The sequence below is a fragment of the Prorops nasuta genome, unplaced genomic scaffold, assembly GCF_024137725.1.
Source record: "Prorops nasuta isolate Cenicafe-Biocafe unplaced genomic scaffold, Cenicafe_Pnas_1.2 PNAS00023, whole genome shotgun sequence".
Classification (NCBI taxonomy): Eukaryota; Metazoa; Arthropoda; class Insecta; order Hymenoptera; family Bethylidae; genus Prorops; species Prorops nasuta.
In genome coordinates this window covers 1653334-1677116 of record NW_027116820.1, presented here as the reverse complement: position 1 = coordinate 1677116, position 23783 = coordinate 1653334, and the positions used below count along the sequence as shown (strand labels likewise).

At 37.7% G+C, this 23783-nt stretch overlaps 4 protein-coding genes and 1 pseudogene across 4 annotated transcripts; 4 read left to right on the top strand and 1 right to left on the bottom strand.

Annotated features, from left to right (window-relative positions):
- The first annotated feature begins 2645 nt into the window (after nt 1–2645).
- LOC136781527 (uncharacterized) lies at nt 2646–5276 on the top strand. The gene is made up of 3 exons (XM_066740414.1): nt 2646–3483; nt 3562–5128; nt 5207–5276. The coding sequence occupies exons 1-3, from the start codon at nt 2646–2648 to the stop codon at nt 5274–5276; spliced, it is 2475 nt and encodes an 824-aa protein (XP_066596511.1).
- A 13-nt stretch (nt 5277–5289) lies between these two features.
- Nucleotides 5290–6060, top strand: LOC136781526 (uncharacterized). Its single transcript, XM_066740413.1, has one exon. The coding sequence runs from the start codon at nt 5290–5292 to the stop codon at nt 6058–6060; it is 771 nt and encodes a 256-aa protein (XP_066596510.1).
- A 575-nt stretch (nt 6061–6635) lies between these two features.
- LOC136781525 (uncharacterized) lies at nt 6636–8806 on the top strand. Its single transcript, XM_066740412.1, has 5 exons — nt 6636–7260; nt 7309–7514; nt 7614–7973; nt 8054–8087; nt 8154–8806. The coding sequence occupies exons 1-5, from the start codon at nt 6636–6638 to the stop codon at nt 8804–8806; spliced, it is 1878 nt and encodes a 625-aa protein (XP_066596509.1).
- Nucleotides 8807–18651: 9845 nt separating this feature from the next.
- Nucleotides 18652–19449, top strand: LOC136781524 (uncharacterized). The gene is made up of 2 exons (XM_066740411.1): nt 18652–18809; nt 18978–19449. Exons 1-2 carry the CDS (start codon nt 18652–18654, stop codon nt 19447–19449), a joined length of 630 nt encoding a protein of 209 aa, XP_066596508.1.
- An 80-nt stretch (nt 19450–19529) lies between these two features.
- LOC136781523 (uncharacterized) lies at nt 19530–20212 on the bottom strand (annotated as a pseudogene).
- Between the last annotated feature and the right edge of the window lie 3571 nt (nt 20213–23783).

Genomic DNA, 23783 nt, shown 5'->3' with positions numbered 1-23783 from the left:
CTACCAGCTGGTAGTGAGTAGTAGGAAATTCGATGGAGGATTTTTGTTGAAGGATATAACACTGATTTAGATTAGGCTTCGGTGCTTTTTAATGGTTTTGTTTATTAATCGTAACAAATAAAAGAGCCTTGCAACACTTTTTTCGTTGATGGTACAATTTGCAGTGTCTTAGAGACTAATCAAATTAGCCGACGCCGGGTCCTGGATCATAATCCAGGGAGATGGCTGAGCCAATCAAAGCATTTCTAAAATGGATCTGTAATGAAAGGAACGTAGAGGATGGCTAGGAGCGGTTGATGTCAAAAGAGATGATCGCTCCTGTATGCTTGTGGGAAATTGGCACAGGTAATATATTGACTGTGGCCATCAGGCCTATTGGAGAATTAAAGGTGCTCCTATCACAGACCTCAAATGGGCGTAATGCCGTCGCTGAAGGTTGACATAAGCAGGTAAATTGGCTAACCTGGCTTTCAGGCTACTTCGGGGAGGAAAGCAACAGGAGTGTTTCTTTGTATTTATTTATAACGTAAGAATTTCGAATCTAGAATGGAAGGTAACGCGTATTGACTTCGATCGTTCTCGGTCTCCCTCGGCTTCGTTCGGTGGCGTTCGGTAAAGCGATTTTTCGGCGGCCGAACAGGCGCCCCAAGCGAGTCAGTTTCGGTCAGTTCCAGTCGATTCTTCGAGAGATTTGACGAACGTGGAAAAACAGAATTCATGTAGTGAACACGATCAAAATAAACTCGTCTTAACAACAAAATATTTGTATTGTGAATATTATTCTCCTTAACTTTACATGCGAACTACGTTAATCACAACGGTTCTGTAACATTTTATGGTGCCGAAACCTGGGACTAAGTGACAAGGAAAAGTGGAATTCGTAGTGGTCGAAAGTGATAGAAGGAAGGTGGTGCTATCGTGAGGTTAGCAGGACAAGAAAGAAAAAAACGATATTTGGCCATGACGAAGAAGAGAACCACGCGCACGGTGCAAAGAGCGGCTGTGGAGAGTACGGCAAAAATAGCCGAAATACCGAAAAAGAGGACGAAAAAAGGAGACACGAGAACCTGCGGCAATAATGAAGAAGAACGAGTCGATAGCGGCCAAATAGGACCAAGCAACATGGGAGTCACGGATGAACGACAAAGAATGACGTCAGAAGACGTGCCAGGCGACCTGCTTCAACAAGTCGGGGAAAGTCGAAGGGAGATAATCAAGAACCCGGAAAACGAGGCAACGATGGGTCGATCGCTCGAAGAAAATGATTCAAGTCAAAGCGAAGTTGTAAAACGACGAATAATTAATACAGGTGACGTATACGATTTGCCATCGACTTCGACCGACGTTCGAGGGGAATCGTGCGAAACGAGAAACTGGTTACATAGTACAGCGCGAACGAAGGATAGAAGTGATGCGTTTCTCAGAGAACCACGGGGACGAAGTCCGAGTCGCGAAAATGTGAAAGGATCAGGACATCCTAGAGTTATAAAAACGATAAAGCTAGGAAACGCGACGGAAGATTATTTATCCCGGTTTACGGCAGCGATGGAGGCGACGTTGCGTACGGTCCGCGAAGCGACTCTGGGTAGTGATAATTCGCGATTGGTAAATAGGTTAGTAACAGCGAAAGCATTACCCAAATTTTCGGGAAATCCTCTTGAATGGTTTCACTTCAAAGAAACATTCGAAATTACGACGGAACAGGGGGAATATACGGAGCGCGAAAACGTAGCACGATTATTCGCAGCCCTTGAGGAAAAGCGCGAGAGACAGTTAGTACACTGTTAGCGATCTGCCATGAGTCACGGACGATAATGCGTACGTTGGAACTACATTTTGGAAACAAAAAAATGATCGCGATGCGGATAGTTGGCGAAATTAAGGAACTGCCGGCAATAGGATCGGGAAAGATTAAACTGGCACAATTTGCAAGCAAGCTCAAAAATGCGGTAGCGGCCTGGAAGTCTTTAAGATTAACCGGTCATCTTTATAACCCTGAATTGATTGATTCTGTGGCAAAGAATTTACCATTCGCCTTGAAATACGCGTATAACACATACACTGAACTATCGACGGCCAACGATATGATATTTGAAACCCTCGCGGATTTACTGTTCAGAGAAGCAGAAAAGGCCATAGCTGGGGAAATTTGCGATATAGAAGAGGTAATGATCAAAGAGGGCGAAGATATCGGCAGAAAAAAAGTAAACAAAAGGACGGGGAAATTGTTTACGTTGGTCGCCACAAAAGAATCGGAGATAACTAGGGAAGCGTGTCCGGTAGTCGCGAATGAGAAGACATATAGATGTGCGATCTGCAGGCGGGATAACCACGAAATGTCTGAATGTAGAACGTTCGCCAGGGAATCGATTAATAGGCGACGTTTCTTGACGAGAAAATGCAAACTGTGCTATAAATGTCTGAGACAGGGGCACGTACAAGCGAACTGTAAGAGTACGAATTGTGCGGAATGCAACGGTCGGCACCATATATTATTACATGTACACAAAGACAACGCGGTACAAGATGAAAGGAGAAGAGGCGCAAGAAATGATGGCGAAAATCGAGAGCGTCGAAAGGGGGAAACGTTGTCCACGACGGCGCATAGCGCATGACAATCAATGCGAGTAGGGGCCTTATTGAAAATGATCCCTGTTCGAATATCCACCGGCGCACGATGGAGGGTCACATTCGCACTTTTAGATGACGGTTCGACCATCACATTAGTAGACAAACGTATAATAACGGGAATAGGTATTGTAGGGATGCCATTAAAATTAACGATGAGATGCATAAACGACCGCGCTGGAATATCGTTGTGTTGCGAACAGGTTAGCTTTAAGATTAGCGGAGAACTTGAGGAATATTCGATCAGAAGAGCGATGGCTTTAGACGAGTTAGGGCTTCCGACTCAAACGTTGGACGCGGATATAGTGCGTTACATAGCGAAAAGGGAAAGCATTTTCAAGCGGCCATACGGAAAGGCAAAACCGGATATTTTAATAGGGCAAGATAGTTGGCAATTGATCGCTACGGTAGAAATGAGGGCTGTAAAAGACAGTGAGCTTGCGATAACGTTGAAACCTCTGGGATGGGTCGTGCACTGCGTCTATCGATACAATATAAAAAAGGGTGAGGAAATAGAATGGGTACAGGTGAATGAGGAAGAAGCCGACGGTATTGCGGACAACGCGATGGACGACTTAATAAAGGAATACTTCGCAATTGAAGATTTCGGCGCGAAATATGTCGAGCGAAGGAAAAAGGGAGATAGAATGGCGCTCGATATTCTTGAACAAACAACGCGAAAACGAGGTGATGGCTCGTGGGAAACCGGTTTATTGTGGAAGAGTGGCATGATACCTAAAATCGATAGCAAAGCAACCGTGATGAGAGACCTCATATTGTTGGAAAAAAGGTTAGACAACAACAATGTGTATGCCGACTTGTTCTACGAAGAAATGCGGCGATTAATTGATGCGGGTTATGCGCAAAAGGCGGAATAAAGTTCAATAGGCAAACGTATTTGGTATCTCTCATACTTCGGCGTAACGAATGTAGACAAACCGGGTCGGGTTAGGATCGTCCAAAACGCGAGCAAGAAAACGCAAGGGTGGAGCTTGAATGATCAACTAGAGGCAGGACCGGACCTTTTAAACTCTTTGCCGGGCGTTATGATTCGTTTCCGACTATTTGCGGTAGCCGTAGTGGCAGACATAAAGGACATGTATATGCGTGTACATGTGAGGAAGGAGGATTGTAGCGCGCAAAGATTTTTGTGGAGAGGAAGGAACCGAAAAAGGGACCCGGACGTTTATGAAATGACGCGATTGATATTTGGCGCCAAATCACCGCAAGGTAGCGCGATTTATGTCAAAGATAAGAATGCGGACTTGTTTGTAAAAGAAAAGCCTGACGCGGTGGAAAGTATTAAAGAGGACAGTTACGCGGACGATTTCCTGTCTAGCCGACCCATGATAGAAGAAGCAACGCGGTTAGTGAGGGATGTTATTTCGGTTAATTCCTGCGCCAACTTCGAAATGCACGGATGGGCATCGAATGAAAGCGAGGTAATGACATCGTTGCCCAAAGAAGGCCAGGGAGAAAAATGGACGACGAGTTCGTCTAAAAGGTTGGGTAAAGAGAGGGTCCTGGGAATGTTTTGGAAAACCACGGACGATATATTAGGGTTCAACGTAAACATGGGAAAAATACCAAAAGCGATGATGAATGGAAAGAGAAAACCGACGAAACACGAGTTTTTAAAGATAATCATGTCGATATATGACCCGCTAGGATTATTATCCCCGTTTACGGTAAAATCGAAGATATTGTTGCAGGAAATATGGCGAAGCGGAATCGGCTGGGATGAGACGATCAGAGATGAGGAATTCGCGGGATGGATCAATTGGGTAAAAAATTTACGGGAGCTAAACGAATATTATGTACCTCGATGTTTGACACCAAAAGGCAACAACAGTTATTCAAACGTACAACTGCACGCGTTCGCGGACGCGAGTTCGAGAGCGCTCGCTGGAGCTATTTATTTAAGAATAACGTCACCGGACGCAAAGGTGCACGTAATGCTTGTCATGGGGAAGTCGCGCATCGCCCCGATGAAACCCTTGTCGATACCTAGGTTAGAATTGCAAGTGGCGGTGATAGCGGCGCGATTATTGTATGTGGTCGAAAAGGAGATAACGATAAAAATAGATGAAAGAGTTCTGTGGTCCGATTCCGTAACAGTGATTAGGTGGATAAAGTCGGATCAAATGGTAAGACAATCGTACGTCGCTCATCGCCTAGGGGAAATAAGTGAACTCAGCAAGGGTACGGAATGGAGATGGGTACCCACGAAAATAAATCCCGCGGACCGAGCGACTCGATGGAAAGCTGCAGGAAAAGAAGAAAACGATACATGGTTGACGGGACCGGATTTTTTGAAAAACCAAAAATGCGAGTGGCCAGTACAAACGGAACTGAGCGAGGAGCGAAAGAAGGAAATAGATCGGATGGAGATGCGAAAAGCGATGGTATTTTGTACACGGGTAAGGGTTTCCGAAATGCCGATAACCGTGAAAATTTTCGAATGGAAAGGATTGTTGACCGTGGCGCGAAGGATCGATAGGTTTATCGCGAGATGGAGGAAAAAACATAACCCAAACTGCGAGGGGGAATAAGAAAAGTTAGAGAATTTCTTGTTCAGAACCATACAGGCAGAATCATTCTCAGAAGAAGTAGGCGCGATCCGTAAGGGTATCGATCAGAAAAGATAGTAAAATCGGGAATATGCGACCAAACTTGGATGAAAAGGACATACTGCGAGCCGAGGGGCCCCTCGGGAAATTAAAGGAATATTTCAATAATAGGCCGATAATCTTATCGAGTAAACATCCTTTCGTCGTAGCGCTAATTAAAGAATACCATACTAAATATTATCACTGCAACAGTGAGACCGTTATGAATGAGTTGCGGCAGAAATTTTTTATACTCGGGGTGCGCAAGAAATTACGGTCAATTATGAATGATTGTGTAATATGTAAGAAGCAAAAGGGTAAGCCGAAAAATCCTTTGATGGGGTCGTTGCCGGAAAGACGATCAGCGTACAAACTTAGAGCGTTTTCTCATTGCGGCATTGACTATTTTGGGCCGATGGTGGTAAAAATAGGTAGAAGAGAAAAACGGTGGGGGGTATTATTTACTTGTATGACCACAAGAGCAATACACTTGGAATTTTCCGACAACTTAACATCGAGCGCTGTGATAATGGCAATACAACGGTTAGCGGCAAAGATAGGATGTCCGAAGGTGATGTACAGCGGCAACGGCACCAATTTCCGAGGAACATGCAAGGAACTTAAGAACGAGTTGGACACAATGGATGCAAATGGGCCACGGGAATTTGGATTGCGTAATGGAATGCGATGGATCTTTAATCCTCCCGACGCTCCTCATATGGAAGGTGCTTGGGAGCGCCTTGTCAGGAGCGTGAAAGTTGCGTTGCGTGTTATATTAAGGGATGAAGTAATAAGTCCCGAAGTATTATATACCTTGTGCTAACGGAAATAGAACACACTGTCAACTCGCGGCCGTTGACACACGTATCGTTGGACCCGGAAGACGACGAGGCGATAACACCTAATCACTTTCTTATTGGAAGCTCGTCGGGAGCCATGGTTTTAGATAAATATGACGCAGAAATCGGAAATCTAAGGAAGCATTGGTGTGTTGCACAGCATTTCGCAGACGCGTTTTGGCTACGGTGGCTAAGGAAATACGCGCCCACATTGCTTCCGCGCAAGAAATGGGTTAAGAATGAGGAGAATTTTAATAAAGGAGATATTGTAATACTCGTATATTTGCAAGCGCCTTGTAACTGCTGGAAAAAGGGCGTCATTGTAAAAGTATTTATAGGGGCTGAAGGAGTCACCAGAGTAGCCAAAATAAGAACATGCGGAGGCACGTATATCAGTCCGGTACACAGATTAATTCGTTTAATAAAAGCTAAGCCTAGTTCATGTTACATACAGTCGTTATAATAAAAATGTGCTTATTGATAAAAATAAAATATATATATATATATATATATATATATATATATATTTTAGATAATAAATGATATTAAACCAATGGAAATGTCAAAACAAGATATTCAAAAATTTGTAAAGGCAAGTTTTTGTTATATTTGTGAAAAACCATTTAGTGTAAATGATGTAAAGGTTCGAGATCATGATCATATCACAGGATTATTTAGAGGTGCTGCTCATAATTCATGTAATATAAACTATAAATTAAAACTAAATATTCCAGTCATATTTCATAATTTAAGTAATTATGATGCTCATTTTTTAATTCGCGACATTACAAATAGTTTTGAAGGCGATGTAAAAGTAATACCGTTAAATATGGAAAAATATATGACTATAATTAAATTTATAAAAAATAGTAATATTAAATTTATATTTTTAGATTCATTTCGTTTTTTGAATTTTAGTCTGGAAAAATTAGCCAATTACGTAGATCAGAATAATTTTACGTGTTTGAAATTAGAATTTCAAAATATTAGTTTGAATGCTTTTAATTTATTAACACGTAAAGGTGTGTTTCCATATGATTATGTTAAAGATATAAATGTTTTAAATGAATCAAAACTTCCATCTCGTGAATTATTTTACAATCATTTAAATGAATGTGAAATTTCAGAGAATGATTATACACATGCTCTTAAAGTATGGAATACTTTTAATATTCAAAATATCGGTGAATATTCTGATTTGTATCTAAAAACAGATGTTCTGTTGTTTGCAGATATTTTTGAAAATTTTAGAAAATCATTTATAAATAATTATAGACTTGATCCAGTTCATTATTTTAGTTTACCAAGTTATACATGGGATGTAATGTTATTTTATACTGATATTAAGTTGGAATTAGTAACTGATATAGATATGTTAACATTTATTGAACGAGGTATAAGAGGTGGTCTCAGTCAATGTTCTAATAGGTATGCCAAGGCAAACAATAAATTTTTATCAAATTATAATTCAAGTGAATCATCTCGTTATTTAAAGTATTTTGATGTAAACAATTAATATGGTTGGGCAATGTCTCAGGCTTTACCTTTTGGACAATTTGAATGGGTTGAGAATTGTGAAAATTTCAATGTAAATGACTATGCTGATGATTCAGATACAGGATACATCATAGAAGTTGATCTTTCTTATCCTGAAAAAATTCACGATTTACAAAGAGATTTACCTATGTGTCCGGAAAATGAAAAACCACAAAAATCAAAAATTTCAAAACTATTAGCAACATTAAACAATAAGTATTGTTATGTAATGCATTATAGAAATTTGAAACAAGCTTTAAATCATTGTGTGGTTTTGGAAAAAATACATAGAATTTTAAAATTTAAACAATCATTTTGGTTGAAGAGTTATATTGATTTGAATATAAATTACGAACTGAAAGTAATAGTGATTTTGAGAAAAATTTATACAAATTAATGAATAATGCTGTTTTTGGTAAAACTATAGAAAGTGTACGTTAGAGATGTAATGTTCATATAAAAAATAATTGGGGAGGTAGATACGGTGTAAGATCATTAGTATGAAAACCAAATTTTTATCGAATTTCAATTTTTGACGAAGATTTAGTTGCAATACAAATGAAAAAATTAAATATTATTATTGATAAACCAATATTTATTGGAATGTGCGTTTTAGATTTATCTAAAGTATGTTTATATTGCTTTCACTATGATGTAATTCTACCAAAATTCAAATTAGACGTAAAACTTTTGTATACTGATACCGATAGTTTAATTTATGAGTTTAAGTGTGAAAATATTTACGATTTCATTCGAGAAAAAATAGATTATTTTGATACAAGTGATTATCCTATTAATAATAAATATAATATACCTTTGGTTAATAAAAAAGTAATTGGTTTAATGAAGGATGAATGTAACGGTAATTTAATGTCAGAATTTGTGGGACTTCGATCAAAAATGTATGCATATCGAATCAACGGTGTTAATAAGGATAAAAAATGTATTAAAGGTATTAAAAGCTATGTTGTAAAAAATATAGAATTTGATGATTATATAGATTCTTTAAAAAATTTCAATACATTAATATGTAAGCAAAATATAATAAGATCAAATTTACATAATGTCTTTACAATTTGTGAGGAGAAAATAGCGCTAAGTCCATACGATGATAAAAGATATTTAATAGCAAATTCAACTGATACATTACCATGGGGTCATAAAAATGTAATACAAGTAAATTATGAGAATTAATAAAACTTTTTATTTAAAAAAGACATTTTGATTACAATAATAATTACAATACGTTATTTTTATTAATCCACGAATTATGGTTTGAATTTAATCCTAACCATTTTACAAAAATTTATTACCTTTTTTCCGTAATACTTTTTCTACTAAGTATACAGCAGTAGACATACTATGCCGATTCTAGCCCCCCCCCCCCCCCCACTCCTGTCCACTCAGATGAGCCTGGTTGCGAGGTAGTGGGGGGAGCCAAGAAGTGCTAAGCGGTGTTGGTGGGGGAAATCGGAAGCTCCACGTGAGCTCGCAGCAGGTAGAGGCGAGAGGGTTGCGGGGGTGCGGGAGGATACTTGCAGCCTTTTGACGTCACACCCCAACTCGTCTGACGTCGGTCCCAGTCGGTAAAAGCAGTTTCCTAGATGGTAAAACAGATTCCCCCTGCATTGATTTTTTCGATCGCGTAACCTTGAATTTTTTTCAATATGCTTTTGTTGGAATTGTGGATTTTCAAGGTTTTCGATTGAAAGATAAAATAATAATGATGTGAGGGTGAAGGATTGGTATGAATTTTAGGAATAAATAAATATTATACAATTATTAATTTAAAAATAATATAATTAAGATAATGTATAAAAAGAAAATATTTAATTTTTCTTGACATGTAAGTATATGACACTAGAAATGTGGATATAGACAGCAAAGAGTCTACTGTAATATTCTGTCCACACAGCGTATGTCTCATTTTGTCTAAAGAGTGTATTCCTCCTTTCACTATGATGCTGACACTCAGCTCCCAAATAGCAACAGAATCTATGATTAAAGAAAATTATTTATTATTAGTCTTGATCTTTTATTTTTTCATGCAGTACTTAATGTTAGGAATGTGTAGACTTTTATTAATTCTTACCGATGGGTGGTTTCTGTTAAATACACTCACGATCCCTATATTCACATCGGCTGCATATTGCGCACCCGTAACAGTAGCAGCCGATGTGCCAGCGCCTGATTTGGAGTGAGGACAGTACCAGGTTGAGCAGGAGCCTCCGACAGCTGATTTGTCACCTGCGGTACCAACCGGAATGGTTTAACAACCGCAATAGGTTTCCCTTGATCGACTAAATTCTTTTTATTTGGTAGGACAACTTCTCTTTTTTCGAAACCCATTTTTTAACAATGTCACTGCTACTTTTTATTTTATTGCAAATAGATCTGTGGTAGAAGCAAACTTTAATGAGCAGTCTGGAACTACTCAGATTTTTATAACATCTCCAATACCAACTATCTTAATAAGAAACGCCCTTTCAACGACAGTGTTGAGGGTACTTATACGTGTCATTTGATGAAATTACACCCCAAGTTAGATAAACAAACACATATCATTATCTTACTAAGCTATGAAATTAAAATCTTCGTGAGAATGCATGTAATAGTTTAGATAAACAAACACATATCATCATCTTACTAAGCTATGAAATTAAAATCTTCGTGAGAATGCATGTAATAGTTCAGATAAACAAACACATATCATCATCTTACTAAGCTATGAAATTAAAATCTTCGTGAGAATGCATGTAATAAAGATTCAAGAGAGAAGCATGCTTCAGATATACAAATATCTTTTTGGTATTAATTTCAGCACGAGACGAAAATTATTAACCTCGAATACGCTCCACGCTAGAGCTTACTATATAACAATATGTCTACGTATGATGAAGTTGAGATCTCCAGCAAGAACATATCCTTTTTAAAAAATTTTAATGTATATTTTGGATTTTTATTCAGAAGATAGATCTTTACAAATATATTGATCGCTAACACATTGAAGATCATCTCCTCTTTTCTTAAAATGAAAATGTGCTTGAATGATTCATGCATATTCTTTTAATAGAATCATAATTTGAGTAATCAGCAGTATATCATCTTACTAATCAGTTTTAATGACACCTTAAAGTTCTGCACACGTTTCCAACAAAAATTTTTTTACCCCTTCCATCAATGAATTTTACCCCCTCCATCAACAATTTTTCCTATATAAATGGATTCGAACAATAGTGAACCAGCTTCAATCTGTTCAAACTTTAGTTAGTGCATCGACCACACAACCAGCAAGAATCTTCAGATCAGTAAGAATACTCAGCTCAGTTTATACCTCAGTTTCAACTGATTACTTTGAAAAAACTGCTAAAGAAAGGTAGGAATATATTATTCAAATATTGTTTTAATTTTTTTCAATAATAATAATAATAGTTTTGTGTAATACAAGGTCTAGATAAAATGGCATTTTTAACTGGAGTTAATGCATTCGCTTTCATCCCTGAAAAGACATTTGTTAAATTAAACAGTCTCGAGGAAAATAAAGAATATGAAATAATTGAAATGATGAAAATAAAGACTAAATATGGAATGAGGATAATAGCGAAACTATCAACGGAGGATTGGTTTTATCTCCCTGCCCGGATGGTTGCCTTACTCGAATCGCAGGATCAGTTTACGGAGCTGATAAATGCAGCATCACAAAATATTTTAATCATGAAATACTTAGGCGGGAATTATAATAATTTAGAATTTAAGATTAAACAATAAGTGTTTTGCATAATAAATGAGTGAATAAAATGCTTTATATATATTTATTAAAAAGTGCTTTATTTTTTTTCTAACCTTATATATCTAACTTACATTTCTAACTATATTCGTAAGAGGATTATAGTCTATAATTTTATCATGTATAATTAAACAATAGGCTGTAGTATTACTCGGAATATTTTTCCAACACTCGATTTCAATCTTAACATCGACCGTGCCGGTTTTCACTGACTCGTTCTGATGTGAACAATCAATTACAAAGAGCGGACCGTATTGCAAGAAGTTTAGGTAATCGAGCATTGGTTTCGACAGTTTTTCACCAGCATAATATGAGTGGAAAAACTTTACATACATATCATAGAGTACGGAGTAGCGAGATTTCGTGAAATCAGTGTCGAGACGATCGTACGGATAAAATTCAGAATTTAAATAGACTTTAACATCACGTACATCGCAATCGCTAAATTTAAGTACATTCGAATATTGATCGTTCTTCTTATTCTTTCTAAACGCCAGTATCACGTATCGAGGCTTCTCCAATTGTGTAGCTGCTTTAACAGCCCATGTATGTCGCTGTGTTTGAGGTAAAAGGGGATATTCGTAGAGCTCCCAGGAACGAAAAGCCATGGTGAGATTTTTATTCTGCTCGATAATGCGTAGAAATTGTAGTTTGGTAAATTCATTTAAAGTTACGTGAGGCATTCTCCATTGCACTCGATGCAGTTCAATCCCAGAATCGGTAAACTGATTCGAAGAAAATATTGAATTTATATCATTACGCGCTCGTATCAGAACGAGCTCATGGCGTGCATTGATAACGACACGTTTGTAATCTTCGCAGAATCCCAACAGCATATGCAGGGGAACGCAAAAGCTGAATGTGTCAGCAACATTTTCACGCTCTTGAGTGGCAATGAACCAGCCAGAATGACGTAGACTCATACTCTCTTCACTGCTTAAAGATATGAGATTCTTCATACTGGTAGTGATACCAACGTTTTTGTACCGATCAATCTCAATACCGTTCAATTCATAACGAATTTCATCGAACAGAAATGCCATGGAATTAGCGTCGAGCATAACTTTATCCGTCAAAGGTATAGTAGCAGCACGAGTACCTTCAATCAGCTTCCCCTCTATGTAGAGGTAACTACCACTGGGCAAAAGAATCAAATCTTGCTGTTGTATTGGGATACGAATTTCATCGCTATTTCCGAATGATGCATTCGCATACGGATTGTAAGCATGTATTTCCAATTTAGTGATGCGGTTGTCGTACGCAGGCTGTGCGGTAACGTTCAACGGATCCATGATTTGTTTTCTTCACAGTCAGACCCAATGAGTGTAAATAATCTATATTTTTTCTTGTCAAAACTTTTTTGCCACCGATCACGTTGTTCCCTATTTCACTCTGAGCTGATGTATTCAGCTCTGTTGCAGCTAATTGACTGATTGGTTTATCGAGTAATGTTGGTTTATAATCGTCGGTATTGTTATGTACATAGAGTAAACATACATAACTCATTGTTACAATAAGCATAATATGATTAATATATTTAATATTATTTTCATTTGAAGACATAATTAATAAATCTAAATTATCATAGTTATACTAAAATACCAATAGCCTCATTGTAAAGGAGAAATGCTCCTAATAGCGACAAATTCCTGAGTGTAATACGAAGCGCCAGACGCAGCTCGTTCACACTGTCGCCAAGGCTAAGTCCCGACACGTGGCAAATGCACTTCGACGGCAGTCGAATGTTCTAGAACAATGACGCATTTGACCATTGGGACCCGCAAATGTTACCATATAAGGTAATGTTTGACGCTGCACTTTGAGGGTAAGAGCCCCAAACGTGCAGCCCCAAAAATCAGTTCGAGTCAAAAGCTAGAAGGAACAAGTCGAGTCTCCTAGGACCTTCAGTCCTCTTATCTCTTAATCTTATCCAGGCAATCCTTTGTCTCTTAAAACTATAATTATCTAGCTCATAGCTCTGGTTATCAACTTGTATAAAGAAGAAACATTGTAAATCAAAAATCAATAAACCTTATTATACAAGAGAATTTCAAGTTTGTCGTGAATCAGCGATTGAACCACAACAGTATTCTTATAAATCAACATCTTCTAATGTGTAATCGTATGGTGATTTCCTCCTTTCCAAAATTTACAGGACGATTGTCTTGATCGAGAATACGTAATGTGAGACGATCGATTACCCTTGCAATGACTGGCAAGTAAATGACGTTCTTCGGTGTTTCCGAGATTTTATAGCCTGGTGGAACGCTTGGGAAAAATTCGTGGATGACATGTCGTGGTCTACCGTTCGTATATGCACCAGCGGTAATGTTACATTCGATACGTAGAATATTTACTTTTAAAATGTTCACAGGTTCGTCCGATTCAGCCCAAGTGTGTGGTAGGATTACGCGGTCTGACGAAAATCCTAGCAGAGAACCAATATTATTAATTTTTGTAAAATCAATAGAATATTTACACATTATTTCACTTTTCAATGTGTTATTATTGGCGCGCAGAATAATAACATTATCATCATAAGGTAACTCCAACCGCATACGCAAGTATTCATTTATCGCACTCAAGTCATAACAGCCTGAGGTATGGTTATTAGTTTATTTTTACCAAAGTAAAAATTATTATTCGTTTCATCTACATTGGCGATCGAGTAGAAACTTTGAAAATCTACGAGCCCCAGTTCATAGTGACCGTCGTCTAGATTGATCGGAGGGAAAAAATTTGATTCCAATACATGTCCAAGTCCTGATAGCGTAAATGTTAAAGACATTTTGTCTGTTCTCTTAGAAATTTAACACACAACTGACCACAAATGCTAGTATCATACGACTGATATTGGTCATGATTGTAATAAATTGTACTAAGCGGACCGAAGTACCGTACGAATTCAGTCGGTGGTTTCAGATTGCCGAAAGAATCGAAATAATTTACAAGATTATTACATTTAACGTAGGCAACCCAGTGAGTGCCCGGACCATTAGAATCATCAAGGTTAACGATTGCACATTCATTAGACCATGGACCGTTTCGCGGTAAACTTGTACGCATAAAGACTCCACGGAAATTTGGTATATCACGACATACGTGAGATAAATGAATATTACTTGTAGCACCAGATCTTGGTAGACCGTGTACAGTTACTTTTTTGTTCGCTTCTTTGATATTGATTTTTTTGCTACGCCTCCTCCGCTTCGTTTGTACGGTGCGAGATACAGCCCCCGTCCGTCTCTTGCAGTTGCTTCTATCATACAATTGTGATGCTGCATTTCTTCCAACAGTTTTTTCGCAGCTTTGGCATCGTTTACAGCTTTCGCTATACATGATGCTCCACCTGCTAGTGCTCCCACCGCACCTAGCAGTGGGAGCAGAGGCAACAAGCCGCCCCGTTTTTTAGGCACTCGAATTTTACGTTTTTTTACAGCACTATTTCCAGTTTTTATCGCTGCTACTTTCCTCACCATATCTGTTTGTAATCCTAAACCAAGTTTACGCTTTGCGTTCATAGACGCCCAGACAGCTGTTGCTGCAGCACGCTCACCCAAGGTTGCGTCTCCAGCTATGATACGTCTACGTGCACGTTTTGCGAGCACTTTATCAGCTTGATGACGCTGCGACAAGTCTTTGTATTGCGAATATGCGATATCGTGTTCTAGACAGGCTTCGTCCAACTGATTCACACCTCGATCACCGCGTGCTAATCGTTCTTGAAGTCGAGTTCCTGGTCCACAGTAATTGTATCCCGGTAAATGAAGCTCAAACGGTAGTTTGTTTATTGTTTTATTGAGAAATGATCCACATCCAACGCACGACATGTATAACAATCTTTTATCAACGGTGGTAGTCCATCCGCATGAGTAGTATTAGGTAGATTAAAATGTTGTAAACAATAGCGATATTTTTGAACCTCAGGATCTGCACGAATATGCTTGGGTAATTTATTCGAATATCTGTCAATACTGTGTGAATAGTATTTTAAAAGTACAATTTTCGGTACGTATTCCAATTGATCACTGCTTAACTCCTCCAAACTTGTAACATCCAACACAAATGCAGGCATAATGAAAACTGATTCAATTTTCTGATTTCATGCCTATAAATAGCTCGTGCAATTAAGATTTAACCTCACAGTCATTCGAGAATGCATTTCGTAAAGCAGCCATTAAGTATCAATATCTCTAATACCGATTATCACACTCCCACCGTTAGTGATATGAAACGTCATGGAACTTTGCTACCGTCAACTATACGCTGTATAGTTTGCGGACCCTCAAATTGTGGGAAAACAAACGTATTGCTAAGTCTTATTGAGAGTCCTCACGGTGTAAGATTTGGCAACCTGTACGTTTACTCGAAATCGTTACAGCAACCGAAGTACCGTTACTTGGAACAGCTATTGACAGATATGGAGGAAATTGGTTATCATCAATTTTCAAATAATAGTGAGGTTATAAATGTGACAGATGCATTACCAAATTCAATCTTTATATTTGATGATGTGGCTAGCGATAAGCAGGACAATATAAGAGACTACTTTTCAATGGGTCGGCACTCGAGCATCGATTGCTTCTATCTTTGTCAGACCTATGACAAGATCCCAAAACATCTGATTCGTGACAATGCAAATATGATAATCATTTTTAAGCAGGATGGGACTAACTTGAAGCATGTTTACAAAGATCATGTAAACACTGATATGACATTTGAAAAATTTTGCGAATTGTGTTCAAAGTGTTGGCAGGAAGATTATGGATTTTTAGTAATTGATAAGGACAGTGGTATGCAAAATGGTCGATATCGGAAGGGATTCAATGAGTATGCAACCATCGAGTAGCATAAAGCATCATATCAGTGCTGGAAAGTGTTAGTTTAACGTAGTGCATTGAACAGTGTAAAGCTTTTAATTACACAAAACGGAACGGTTACCTTATTAAGCAAACCAGTTATACAGATAAACGGGTCGCTTGGATCGGTAAACCGGTCGGTCGAATCGTTAAAGAGGTCGGTTAACCGCTAAACCGATTGATTGAACCGCTAAACAGGTCGGTCGAACCACTAAACTGGTTAGGTGAACCGTTGAACCAATCGATTGAACCGCTAAACAGGTCGGTTGAACCGCTGAACAGCTCAATTGAACCGCTAAACAGGTCGGTTGAACCGTTAAACCGGCAGGTGAACCGTTGAACCGGTCGGTCGAACCGCTAAACCGATCAATCGAACCGCTGAACAGCTCGATTGGACCGCTAAACAGGTCGGTTGAACCGCTAAACAGGTCGGTTGAACCGCTAAACAGGTCAGTTGAACCGCTAAACAGATCGGTTGAACCGCTAAACCGGTCAGGTTAACCGTTGAACCGGTCGGTCGAACCGCTAAACCGGTCAATCGAACCGCTGAACAGCTCGATTGAACCGCTAAACAGGTCGGTTGAACCGCTGAACCTGTCGGTCGAACTGCTAAACTAGTTGATTGAACAGCTTTAAAGATCGATTGAACTAGCACATTGACTGCTTAAACAATTAAAAGTTTACAAAAAAAAATTGATGAAAAGTCACTATTTAAGAAGATTGCTGAAACGAGTGAGGTGATTCGTGAAAAACATCGCGCACTGAAATCGGAAAGATCAATGGTGGAAAGTAGATTCAATGAAACTTTTAAACCAATAGTTGATCCACTGAAAAAACTAGTTATGCAAACAGATAATAGCAATGAAGAATCTTATGACTTAAACATTGATCTAAATCATGACAAGAAGCGGAAACGTTATCATACTTCAACCCCCAATGAGTATATTATCAAGAAAAAAAAGAAATTGCATAACAATGACGGTACTCTTACATATAAATCATTGATGATCTATGATGATGATAATGATGAAAAATCTACTTTTGATAAATCAATATTACCAATGAAATCAATGCCAGAATCTACATCATTACATTCAGAGCCTGGACAAGAATCTGCAACATTACATTCAGAGCCAGGACAATAGTCTACATCATCATCACATTCAACATCAAGACAGGAAACCTTAGGATTGCTCAAAAAACAAATAAATCATTCCATAGATTGGAGATCATTTCCACCTATTGCACGTCATTATATGCAGTTGTTCCTTTTCGGTAGTAAAGATCAAATCGATCATGGTTTCGGAGTTACATTACATGAAAGGAACCAATATGTGATGGGAAGATGTACATTTGATATTAGTCATGAAGGTGATATTTTAATTGATAAAAAGCGCTATATTGGTACGAGAGGTCTTTTTGAATTAATCTTCATGAAAGAGCCTGATAGAAAGCTCTACAGCATTGATGACAAGATCATATATAAGCAAATCCTTGAACAAACTAAATCATATAAAAGAGCAAATGATAGTTACCAACAGGTTCAAGGGAATAAGGTTCCAAAGTATAAGAAAATTATTCAACCACTAATGTACAATAAAGTACCATCACAACGAGTGATAGCTGGTAGTGGATTTATGCGTGTTACTGATGAGCCTGCAAACTATATACATTGGAACGATCCTAATGAATTAGTTGATCGATTGCGACTTTTAATTGCATCAACCACCGCAGGTCATACAAACCACCATAATGAAATACAGTCAATAATACAAGAGTTGCGTGAAGAGGATCTTATTCTATAAAAGGGTACAGTTTATAAACATTTTCGTCAGTTGCATACCACACGTCAATATGTCAATTAACAAATTTGGTAGTGGTTTTAACTTAAGGAAAGAATTTAATATTGGTACATTAAATGTGACTAAAAGAGCACTGGATTTGAATAATAAAAAAATAGTAAATTTAACTATTGATTCTGATAATAATACATGTCCTGTGAATATAAAGTTCTTGCAACACAGTTTAGCTAAATTGGAGGAGAAAATTGAAGAGAGAATAAATAAAAAAATACAGGAGATTGAGGCAAAACTTTTGCAAACAGACAGCAAGATTAATGATGGATCCAAAAAGTGAATGTTTAGGATGCATCATACATTTTATACTCATGATAATCGATTGCTTTCGAAAGAAAAAGAATCATGAGGGAAGAAAAGAAACAGAAATTATATGTGCCTGGGGGAAAGGTTGTAAAAAGAGAATCGGGGAAAATCGTGAGTGAAGAAAAGAAACAACTGGTGCAAGAGTTACATGTCCCTGCGAGAAGAAATTTTCCACGACGAAAAGTCATAATACGTAGTTTCGATGATCTCTGGCAGGCTGACCTTGTTGATATGCGTTATTACGTTGATGCTGGTCATCACTATATTCTGACAGTGATTGATACCTTATCGAAGTATGGTTGGGCAGTAGCGCTTAAGACAAAAAGTGGTAAGGAAGTGACCACAGCTATGAGAAAAATTTTAAAGAGTGGAAGATGTCCCAAAAATTTGCAAACTGATAATGATAAAGAATTTTACAACAACGAGTTTCAACTGCTCATGAAAAAACGTGGAATAAATCATTACTCCACGTACAGCACGTTAAAAGCGTCAATAGTCGAGCGTTGGAATTGAACGTTAAAAACCGAAATGTGGAAACGTTTTACACTGGACGGTAGTTACAAATGGCGAAATATACTGCAACAGCTTGTGGATGATTATAACACACGGAAGCATCGTACTATAAGAATGCGTCCAGCTGATGTGAAACCTGAGCATGCTGAGCATCTGCTTGCTACTGTATACAACACAATTAAGATCGTTGGACGTTCCAACTTCAAGGTCAGTGATTTTGTGCGAATCAGCAAATACAAGAACGTGTTTGCTAAAGGGTACACAGCGAACTGGACTACTGAAATATTTCAAGTTACAAAAGTGCAAAGGACAAATCCAGCCACATATTTACTTAAAGATTTTCATGGTAAAGATATATATGGAGGATTTTATGAATGTGAGCTCCTAAAAACAGCTAATCCTAATGTATACCTGGTAGAAGACGTGTTACGTAAGAAAGGGAACAAGGTTTATGTAAAATGGTTAGGTATGGATAAAACACATAATTCGTGGATAAATAAGAACAATGTTTTATGATCATTTATGTAATATAAATATTCTTGTATTTAAAATAAATAGGAAAAACATGTTTTTTATATAATATAATAAATACACAATTATTCTTTTAGTCTAAAATTACCCCAAGGTAGAGTGGCTACAGTACGAGGTGTGACAAAACGCTTATCATCATGCGGACTGAGAGCAATTTTTTTCTGTGTAATTCAGAAAACTTTATGTAATTTAGATCTAATTGAATTTTGATTGCGGGATTGTACATTGAAATTATTCAAACAATCCTTGTAATCATCAAAAGTTATGCTTCTATCAACAACATAACCTTTGACGCCTTTAGCTTTTTTGATAATTTTTGTACAACCCTGTACTTTAAAAGTATACATTTTTGATCTCAGTCCAATGAACTCCGTCATGATCTCACCATTATTTTCATCCTTCATTAATCCTGGAACCTTTTTATTAGCCAATGGTAAGCCGAATTGATTATCAGATGGATAATCGCTAGTATCAAATTTCGTAATATCATTTTTCATGACAGAATAAACATCATCACATTCGATACTGTATATCAGACTGTCCGTGTCAGTATACAAAGCTCTACATTTGCTACCAAATGTAGGAAACATATAATCGTAATGAAAATCATACAAACAAGCTTAGAGATATCTAAAATACTCATGCCTACGTACACCGGTTTATCAAATTTCGCGGATAATTTCGATAATTGTATTGCAACCAAATTCTCACTGAATATTGTGCGACTGTGAAAATTCGGTTTAGAAATCAATGCTTCTGCCCTGTATCATCCCTCTCACTTGGTAGCGAGCTTCACGTCTATTCTATTCCTTACGTTTTCCATAGTTTTACCGAATACTGCGTTGTTCATTAGCTTAAAGAGATTCCTTTCAAAATCGTTTTTCGATTCTGTACGTAAACGTGTGTTTAGCTCAATGTATTCGCGTAGCCAGATGGACTGCTGAAACTCTAAACCTCTGTGTATTCGCGTTAATCTAATACCGTTACGTATACATTGCTGTAATACACGATAGTAGTGTGGCTAGGAGGATTCTGGGTCCGGGTGGCGAGGGGGTCGGGGTTCCGCGGGGGTAGGGGAAGTAGGGGAATTGCCCCACTCCTCGGCTGAGACCGATGGGCGAGGGGGTCGGGGTTCCGCGGGTGTAGGGGAAGTGCCCCGTCTCCTCGTGCGGTTGTGCGCATTGTGTGTGTGTGTGTGTGTCACCCACGTTAAACTCCTTTGGTGTTGGGTACATATGTGACCTCCCCCCCTCTTACGTTAAGCAGTGGACGCCTTAGAGAGAGAGAGAGAGAGAGAGAGAGAGAGAACTTATATTATCTTACTAGTTATAGAGTGTTTCATAATGCTAATGTAGGGTTTTTTGTTCTTTGAATACGGTAAAGGAAAAACTCTCTTTATTGAAATACAAATTTATTGGTTTTATTTACAATGCTTATTTTTTAAAAGTTTTTCATACATTCTACAGCATTATGAATGTATGTTTTGCAGATTGAACACCACTCTGGAAGTGGACAATTAATGTGTAGGTGACCATACTTTTTACAATTAGTACACCAATAATGTGGTGTTACATCTATCTCAGGTTCCATTTGCATAGCCTCTGTTCTTGCGAAAATAGGCTCCGTTTGTGTGCTACTATTTTTCACCTGGGACATATTTGAAAACATTTTGTTATTTTTTTTTTTCAAAGCAAGTATACTTACAAAAATCACCTCTTCTTCTTCCTCCTCCCCCTCCTCCTCCTCCTCCCTTTCCTCTTCTTCTTTTTCCTCTCTCTCCTCTTCTTCCTCCTCTAAATCAATGGCTGGTAAAAAATAAAAAGAAAAAAATTAAATTTTTTTTTCGTTATTCTTCGTTTTGAATAAAAAAACAATTGGTCAAATAGTGGGATTGTTAACAGTTTTCAAAAATATGTGTGTCGTAAAATTCTTTCATGATTCTATTTATTGACATTATAATTATGTCATGTATTACGACATAAACAATCTGTATGGATGGGTGGGTTTTTTCTTTTAAAAGAAAATAAAATAAGTACTTACATTTCATGTGCATATTATGTTGAAGCATAGCTTCATATTCTTCGAAATAATGATTATGAGAAACGTTAATTCTCTTAATGTAATCAGACATCGATTCTGCTGGATTTTCATCCTCCTCCTCTACTGGATTTATTGTCACAAAACACAGTTCACTTTCCATTTTTTTTTTTTTTAATTTACTATTGTAATATCCGCACTGATGAATGTTCGAGGACTGAATGAAGCCTCTGAAGAAATCTCGTCGAGAGAAAGTCTTTGTCGTTCATTTGTTAAATATAAAGTTACATTTTTTTTTAATCAAAAAGGATACACTATACCCTCTGAATAATCCCCGTATAGATATTTCATTCTATTGTGTTATAAACCTATAGGTCAATCACAATGGAAATGCATCGCAAGAAAGAAAAGAAAATTACCCCTTCCAAAACTTTGAAATTAAATACGCTTAACATACGATAATATCGTTTGCAAAGAAGTCAAGTTAACAGCAGAAGAAGAAGAAAAAGCTTCAGTCTGTAAAACTTATTCTGCAAAGCAGATCCAGTAGTGTCACACGTATTCTGCATAGCAGTAGTGTCAGACGTATCGAAGAAAAGAAAGAGATTAAGTGTGTTAGAAAAAAAAACTTCTTTTGTTTTTATATAATAAAAAATAAAGATAAGGAAACATTTTTTTTTCATTTGATTAGTGAATGCATTTAAAAAAAAAATGATTTTTTTAACTCTAATAAGGCTAATCATTTTTTTTTATAGAGAGATCGATAAAATAAAAGTGAATTTTACAAAAGTTAATAATCTGGGAAACATAATACCTAAACAATTTGTTAAATTAGATAGTTTAAAGGAGGATCAAAATTATGAAATTTTAGAAGTTGAGAAAATTAAAACAAAATATGGGGTGAAAATAACTGTAAAATTGGCAAGTGATGAATGGCTATTCTTGCCTGGAAGAATGGCAAAACTGGCAGATGACTTGGAGTAATTGAAGCAGCTGCAAAACGCTGCGGTAGCAAATAATTTAATAATGATATATAAAGGTGGTAAATACCACAATGTAGAATTTAAGAATAAAAATTAAAAATTTTTTGTTTAAGAAATAAAACTTAATTGCTGCTTATATTTATTTATTTATTCCCCACGTCTCATCTCCCGTAATGTAAAATTTAGGAATCAAACATTAAGAACTTTAAAAAAGTATTTTATTTTTTTTCATAAACTTATATTTCTAACAATAATTTTTATTAACTTAGATTTCTAACAATATTCGTAAGAGGATTATATTGTACAATTTTATCGTGTATGATTAAACAATAGGCTGTAGTATTATCCGGAATGATTTCCATACACTCGATCTCGAGTTTGACGTCGACCGTGCCGGTTTTTATGGACTCGTTCTGATGCGAGCAGTCGATGACGAAGAGCGGCACGTACGTCAAGAAGTCCGTATAGTCGAGCATGGGTCTCGCGAGTTTCTCAACAGCGTAATAGGAGGTGAAAAACTTTACATACATGTCGTAGAAGACGGAATAGCGGGATTTCGTGAAATCAGTGTCGAGACGATCGTACGGATAAGATTCGGAATTCAGTTAGAGTTTGACATCGAGTACTTTGCAATGACTGAATTTGAGCACATCCTCGTGCTGATTACTCTTTTTGTTCGTTCTGAACGCCAGAATGACGTATCGCGGCTTCTCCAATTGCGTGGACGCTTTCACGGACCACGTGTGTCGTTGCGACTTGGGCAGAAGGGGATACTCGTAAAGTTCCCAGGTACGAAAAGCGAGTGACAGACTCTTGTCCTGCTCGACGATACTGAGAAATTGGAGTTTTGTAATTTCGTTCAAGGTCACATGTGGTATTCTCTATTACACTCGTAGCAGCTTGATCGACGAATTGGTGATTTTCACCGATGAATAAATGGCGTTTTTATCGTCGCGGGCGCGAATGAAAACGAGCTCGTGACGCGCGTTAACGACGACTCGCCGATAATCATCGCAGAATCCCAGCAGCATTTTCAGGGGCACGCAAAAGCTGAAATTCTTAACAGCCTCCTTGAGCCAGCCTTTGGCCGTAGCGACGAACCATCCGGAATGACGTAGACTGGCGCTCTCCTCGGTGCTCAGGGAAACGAGATTCTTCAGAGTGCTGGTAATACCGACGTTTCTGCATCGGTCGATCTCGATACCGTTCAATTCATAACGAATCTCGTCGAAGAGAAAAGCCGCGGAATTGCAGTCGAGCGTAACTATATCCTCGTTGTTGGCGCTCGCGTCACGCGTG